At 39.5% G+C, this 7,641-nt stretch overlaps 1 protein-coding gene across 1 annotated transcript; it reads left to right on the top strand.

The window, feature by feature from the left end:
* Positions 1 to 1,219: 1,219 nt before the first annotated feature.
* On the top strand, positions 1,220 to 6,223 carry LOC103965605 (beta-galactosidase 13-like). Its single transcript, XM_009378681.3, has 18 exons — positions 1,220 to 1,577; positions 1,795 to 1,890; positions 1,992 to 2,104; positions 2,186 to 2,252; positions 2,338 to 2,430; positions 2,520 to 2,663; positions 2,760 to 2,854; positions 2,941 to 3,046; positions 3,124 to 3,208; positions 3,306 to 3,424; positions 3,514 to 3,860; positions 3,937 to 4,046; positions 4,172 to 4,281; positions 4,370 to 4,477; positions 4,637 to 4,741; positions 4,831 to 4,976; positions 5,092 to 5,437; positions 5,536 to 6,223. Exons 1-18 carry the CDS (start codon positions 1,305 to 1,307, stop codon positions 5,653 to 5,655), a joined length of 2,583 nt encoding a protein of 860 aa, XP_009376956.2. The 5' UTR covers positions 1,220 to 1,304; the 3' UTR covers positions 5,656 to 6,223.
* Positions 6,224 to 7,641: the final 1,418 nt, after the last annotated feature.

Below are 7,641 nucleotides of genomic sequence, written 5' to 3'. Positions count from 1 at the left end.
TATAAGAAGGAAATGGTCATAAATAAAAGAACAGCCTGACAATTTAATACCAGCGCATCCTTGCGTATGGTGCAATTAAACAGCGCAAAAACCATTCCAGACTGCTCTTTGCATTAATACTAATAAGCATCACCAAAGAAGAAAACAGAAATGGTATCTTCATCCAGACACCCGAGTTTCCATATACAAAGCACTTCCCGTTTAAACTAGTTCTTGGAATCCCCTTCTCGGTCAACACTCCCGCAGTTGCCCAACATCCTGTAAGTGTATATCCACGCAGCAAATTCCAAGAAAAATTGTATGTAAAGTATCACAACCCAATTCAACCATCAAGGGGATGCAACTTTAAAAGCAAATCCATTTGGTTTCTAAAAGAAAGGATGCATTTCCAGCTATCTAATCACACAATGCCTAAACAATGATAGTGCAAAGCAAGAAAATTACTTCATGGTGGATAACCGAACAAAACGAATGTCTGAAAAGTGACCGCTAAGCTCTAAGGGAGTTTAACCTATGCGTACAGAGATGTTCTAAACCATGGAACTCGGTTCTGGCTACATCTGCTCTTGTTTTAGCGTTCCAGTTTTCTTTTTATGCTTGGTACGACATCCATCAAAGAGACCCTCCCATAAAACGAATGGTGCATGAGTTGTAGATATGTGAATGGTTTTGGAAAGGAAACGAAATCTAGATATCAAAGTACCAGATAAATGGTGCATATTATTAATAATGTTAGATTATATACACAATCTTTTTTCAATCAATGCGATCCCAATTCAATCCTTTTAATTTTTTTTTCTTTCTTTTGATCCTCTTACTTGTAAGCCAAGATACACACAATGGATCATCCTAAATCCCAAACAAAAACTTTGACACGGAAAGGATGTAATTAAAATGGGAAAAAAAGAAAGAAAAAAATGGAAAGTGCCAAGTGGAAGCAATTTTGTGTGGGATATGAAATTAGTCAAAACTATAGAACCAAATAAATAGACAAATTTGCCATATAAACATGCAAATCAATACACAAACCTGGTCTACCCTTCAATCTCGGATCAACTTTCACCTTCACAGCCACAAATAATTCCCTCCTTCCCATTGTCCACATTCAACCCCCAAATAATCGGATGTTCTCTCTTCTAACAATAGCATATAAGATGTTCTAACGCACTCATAAAAAAAATTGCTATAAACCCGAGTTTTCGATCAGTAGGTTTATATCAACCTCTATCTCCTTGTATCTTTGTGTTTGATGGAATTTCTGAACCAGTGTTACTTGTCAAATTTCGAGTGTTGAAGTTGGAACAATGGTGGTGTCAAGGAGGTTTCTGTGGATTTCTTTTGTTCTTTTGGTGGTCTCGGACAGTCTAGTTTATGCCAACGTTAAGAAGCCGGCTGCTGCTGCAGATGGGGTAGCATTGGTGGACGTGGTGGAAGGGGAAGATCCGGTTGTTGAAAAAAGCGACAAGAAGAAACTTGAAGTTGGGGAGGTGACATATGATGGCAGGTCCGTCATGATCAACGGAAAACACGAGATTTTCTTTTCTGGTTCAATTCATTATCCACGGAGCACAGTGGATGTAAGTTTTTTAAATTCTATCTTCTATATTTATTTTTGCACAAAGGAGATTAGTTAAATTGAAAGCACGGCGGATGTATGTTACCCTCAGTTGGGTGCAAGAGTGAATGCTCTGAAGAAATGGAGCTACTAGCTCCTGCGTTTATCTTGTAATTTTATTTTCGTGTTTGGTGATGAAATTTGATTGTTAATATTTGTGCTCAATTGGGTTTTTTCAGATGTGGCCTGATCTTCTCAGGAAGGCTAAACAGGGAGGTTTGAATGTGATTCAAACATATGTCTTTTGGAACCTTCATGAGCCTGTGAAAGGCAAGGTACTAGGAAAATTATACAGATTGTTGCTTGGATTACATGAAGAATGTGATTAAATTGTGAAAAATTATGGCTTGCATTGAATCTTGTATTGATTTTGCAGTGGAATTTCGAGGGAAACGCCGATTTGGTGAAGTTCATCAGGCTGATTCAGGAGAACAATATGTATGTCACCCTCAGGGTAGGGCCATTCATCCAAGCCGAATGGAACCACGGGTAAATATATAATTTGGTAACGTTGATGTTCATCTTAATTCCCTTCCTATGATGAATTATTTTTAACAAATTTCGATTTAGAGGGCTTCCATATTGGCTGAGGGAGGAACCGAACATAGTTTTCCGTTCGGATAATCCAGTATACAAGGTACATCACACCTCAATGTGAAAAACTAATATGATTTGAGAAGCCATAGTAACTGATATTATAAGACCTTAAATTCCTTTTGTAGCAACACATGGAGGCATTCGTGGCGAAGATAATGAAGATGATGAAAGATGAGAAGCTATTTGCTCCACAGGGAGGTCCAATCATCTTAGCACAGGTTGGTACTTGGTTCCTCTCCGAAAATTGTTACTTCTGGGGAAGCATTATTCATCTGATCTGGCTAACTTATAATGTTTCATGACACAGGTTGAAAATGAGTACACTCATGTCCAGCGTGCATATAGAGAGTTGGGGGACAGTTATGTGCAGTGGGCAGCAAAAATGGCACTTGCACAGAACATCGGTGTGCCATGGATCATGTGCAAACAGAAGGATGCTCCTGATCCAGTCGTAAGTTTACAAACTTAATCTCTGTTGATTCTAAGATAAATTAAGCATTAAAATTTATCGGTCGAAAAAAGTTTTATTGTTTTTTTGTGTGTTCAGATTAATACTTGCAATGGAAGGCACTGTGGAGACACTTTTTCAGGCCCTAATAAGCCTCACAAGCCTTCTCTATGGACTGAGAACTGGACTGCTCAGTAAGTAGATATATAGAATATCTAGTGAGTATATATAAAAAAAAAGGTGGTTTTCTAACCACGTTTCTTCTTTTTCATGATTACAGGTACAGAGTATTTGGTGATCCTCCTTCACAAAGATCGGCAGAAGACATTGCGTTTTCAGTTGCTCGATTTTTCTCCAAGGATGGAACCCTAACCAACTACTATATGGTAACCGGCCACCTTCAAATTCTTTATAAAATTATCACTAGCAGAATGTATAAAGCAACCCTATTTGACACTTGCAGTACCATGGTGGAACAAACTTTGGAAGAACAAGTTCTATTTTCACAACAACTCGATACTATGATGAAGCACCTCTTGATGAATATGGTAAAAGATCTTGAATTTCTCTATATATGATTATAATTCAAGATGGTTTCTCATCATATACGCATTCAAATCGGGAATTATTTTATTTTCGATGCAGGTTTGCAAAGGGAGCCGAAATGGGGTCACCTCAAGGACTTGCACAAGGCTTTGAATCTATGCAAGAAGTCTTTGTTAGCAGGAGCTCCTGGAGTCCTAAAGTTGGGCGAAGAAACCGAGGCAAGTATCGTATATCCCCATAAATCGAAAATTACGCAGGAAGAGAAGGGAAAGAAAGTGTCACTAATAGGCTCCATTCTGCTTTGTAGGCTCGTTTCTATGAGAAGCCTGGAACAGACATATGTGTTGCTTTCCTGGCAAACAACCACTCAAAACTCGAAACAAGTGTCGCTTGGCGCGGGCAGGAGTATTTCCTGCCACCACATTCCATTAGCATCCTCCCGGACTGCAAGACCGTGGTCTTTAATTCTCAGCAGATTGTGTCACAGCATAATACGAGGAACTTTGTTCGATCAAAGGCTGCTAATAAACTCAACTGGGAAATGTCTCCAGAACCAATTCCAACCGTTGTGCAAGTGCCAGTGAATCAAAAGAAACCACAGGAACTTTACCACTTGCTCAAAGATGCCACAGACTATGGATGGTTCACCACTAGGTAAGTTCATGTATGCATATTTTGGGATGTAAACAATTTGATTTTACTGCTGACATTGTATGTTTTATGACTGCAGCCTTGACCTGGGTCCATATGACTTGCCGATGAAGGATTCTATTCGCCCGGTTATCCGAGTCCCAAGTCTTGGTCACGCAATGAGCGTATTCGTCAATGGTGAATATATCGGTAAGAGCACGGAAACAGTCCTGCAGACATACATACTAGTTTCCATACTTTGTCAATGTCAGTGACAAGGCATCCCTTGTACTTTCTGTTGACTTGATGACTAAGCGATTCGAAGATGTTTACAGGAACCGAGCATGGAAGCCACGCGGAGAAGGGATTTGTCTTCGAGAAACCTGTCACATTCAAGCAAGGGCTCAACTACATCTCATTGCTTTGCATGACAGTGGGACTCCCAGTAAGTCAGCTCATAACTTATTAGCACTGTTTGAGTAGGATTCAGGATTAAAAACAGGTGCTAACTAATTTATTTTTCATCAATGAAGGATAGTGGAGCATACATGGAGCACAGATACGCCGGACCCCGAACCATAACAGTCCTGGGATTGAACACAGGAACAATTGATCTCTCACAAAATGGCTGGGGACATAGGGTGTGTACTCTTAAATTTCCATTATAACTGGGAAATGATTTCTGCACTCCCATTTTCCTTAGGGAGGAGCGCAGAAGGAGAAAGCATGAGTGCAAAATCATTTCCCTTGGAATATTGAAATGGAGATGATTTCCAATTTTGTTGGCTCCCATTATTCAGGTTGGCTTGAATGGCGAAAACTTACAAGTGTTCACTGAGAAGGGAGCGCAGAAAGTCCAATGGACTAAAGCTGCAGGCAAAGGAAGGGCTCTCACATGGTACAAGGTAAAGTCTCTGAAGCCAACATTCTCAACTCCGATGCATTTTACTGAATTGTACATTGCAGTATTTTATATCCAATGCTTTTGTTGCAGACATATTTTGATGCTCCTGAAGGGAAAGACCCCGTTGCTATCCGGATGACTGGAATGGGAAAGGGAATGGTTTGGGTGAATGGTTTAAGCATTGGGCGGCACTGGATGTCCTTCCTCTCTCCGCTTGGACAACCTACTCAAGCCGAGTAAGTGAAATCACACACGAAAAAAGCGTACAATGTAATAGTATGATGCAATATATGAATATAAATCTCCACAAAAACAGCAAATTTAAGTTTCATTTGCAACCCTTGTGATCAGGTACCATATTCCGAGATCTTTCATCAAGCCAGGCAAAAATTTCCTTGTTGTATTGGAGGAACAGGATGCTGACCCTAAAGACATTGAGATCCTTACGGTCAACAGAGACACAATCTGTTCCATGAGTTCACAGATGCATCCTCCACACGTTAATGCATTTGAAAGAAAGGGAGGAAAGTTCCAAATTGTCGCAGGCATCACTGCCGCAACTGCTCAACTCAAGTGTCCAAACTACAAAAAGATTGTTGCTGTGGAGTTCGCAAGCTTCGGTACTCCTGAAGGCGTATGTGGAACTTACGCCATTGGCAGCTGTGATGCTCCGGGAACCAAAAAGATCGTTGAAGAGGTAAAAATTTCCTTGGTCATGATGCAGGTTTCTCAACCAATCTGCTAAATTATGAATTCTGAAGTTCTAACCGATGTTTTTGTTTTGGCTTTTTTCAGAAGTGCTTAGGACAGACTGCATGTACAGTCCCCAGTGACCCCGGGCTTTTCTTCAAAGTTGATCCTTGCCCAACTGTCAAGATCAAGAAGCTTGCCATCCAAGTAAAGTGTTCCCACTAAGGGGTGAGAGAGTTTTGATAGAAAAGTTTTCTGGGAGATGTTTGTGCTTAAATTTGTCCAAATTTCACTTATTTGGGTCTAAAGCTAAATTATGGTATTGAGAAATTAGTCTGAACTTGCATCAAGATAATTTGAGATGCATCAGGTAGCACACCTTTTGGGCGGTGGTTTTATGCCGAACTCTATTATTTTATGTGCAATCCATTTCCAACAAGTGGCTCTTTAGTTCCTTATATAAAAGGATGCAAAGGCAAAGGGAAAAGGACACTCAAACAACCAAACAAATCTCTCTCTAGAAAACCAACGCAGGAAACCTTTTATTTCAAAGCTTTATTCAATATTGCAAGCTCTTTCATTTCTTTCAATTAAAGTCAAAGCCCTCTTTCAATTCATCCTGGTTTTGTTGTCTTTACAAGTATTCCTCTTTCAATCTCTGTCTTGTAATAGCTGGTAGCATTTCAATATTTACAAAATCTCTCTTCACTATTTATATATTGTGATTGAGATATCTACATAAGAAAAGTCCTTATCATATAAGGCAAAGAAAGAACCTAACCTGAGCCTCTCCTACTCAACGACACAATCTTTCAGTTAGAACTCAATTAAGGACAATCTCCATCACTCAAATCCCGTCTACTAGTAGTGACACGCTCGCAATCTCTAAATTCATGCTCGTGTGAATTCCCAGCCTACCGGCAAGGCCAATGACGAATTTAGGGTGCGAACAGGAGAACTGAAGACCCTGCAGCTAGTTTGCGGTGGTTTGAGATGGCCAAGCAGAATCTGGGACTATAGAAGCTCAACATTATGTTCTTCTTAGTAAATTCCATACTCGAATTCATGAAATCTGTGCTCCGGCTATTTAGTACTCGATTCATAAATATAGAAACTGACCTAATCAGTCAGTCATTCATTCCTTACCTGTTTTAGACTCCAATTGCCCTTCGAAAAGGTAAACGTCTTTGATCTTTCTGTAAGTCAACGTGTTTGTGATATCACTCATATAGGCCGTGTGGTTGCAAATCTTTCCCAAGTTGCTTCTGCTGGAAAAATTTTCCATTTTCTTTTGAAGCGATCTGCTCAAACGCTTTTTTCCAAATTCGAATCTGTTTTCTTCGAAGCTGATCAAGTGGTTCATCTTCTCTGATACATCAACTACAAGTGTTTACCAAAAACACTCACTTTCTTTGGTCGTGAAAAATGCAAAGTTCCAGACAGGGAAGATACTTATACATGCTTCTTTGTGCACTATGTATTATCACCAACAGAAAGAGAAAACCATTCAAACTTTTCAACAAATAAACACAATGACAAAGCTATGCACTCGACAAGCACGTACTTAGCACCCGTTTGATAATCATTCACTTTTTAAGGTTGCACTTTAAATCTTTTCCGGGTAAAGATAGAAAGATAGTATGTGGAAGAAAATACGGATGAGGGGTGAAGGAAGATGGAAACATGAAGGAGAATGTATGAAACAAAAACTTGAAAGTGAAAAAATTGTTTTAGTTTTTAATTCAATGTATAATTTCGTTCAATATACATTTTTTCTACGTCTCTTCCATCATCTTTCCTTCACCCTTCATCCTTCATCCCTCATAAAACTTGAAGGTAGCAAAATATTACTCACTCATTGAAGGTAGTTAACGATTACCTAACCATTTACCTCCACCTTCAACCTTCAACCTTAAACATACTTGAAGTTTATAAGAGGTGCATTCCAATCCAATCCAATCCAATCCTAACATCGAACAAGCCCTTAGTCATCACTTTGACATGGGCAGTACGAGAAATTTGGCCTTATACATTACCCCGAAGGAATAAATATGTAAACGTTGATTCGACGAACCAAACAAGTCACCAGTGGCACCAGTTAGTTTCGGTTTCGATACACCAGCCACTCGATAGTGTCCGAAACGGAAAACATATATATATAGCCGGCATATTCACAACATGCAAAGGTACATTACTTGAAGGACTGACGAA

This window comes from the organism of the source record quoted next, unplaced genomic scaffold, assembly GCF_019419815.1.
Source record: "Pyrus x bretschneideri cultivar Hongxiangsu unplaced genomic scaffold, Pyrus_bretschneideri_v1 Contig10, whole genome shotgun sequence".
NCBI lineage: Eukaryota > Viridiplantae > Streptophyta > Magnoliopsida > Rosales > Rosaceae > Pyrus > Pyrus x bretschneideri.
Note: the sequence above shows the minus strand (reverse complement) of the source record. Positions and strands in the feature narration are given on the sequence as shown.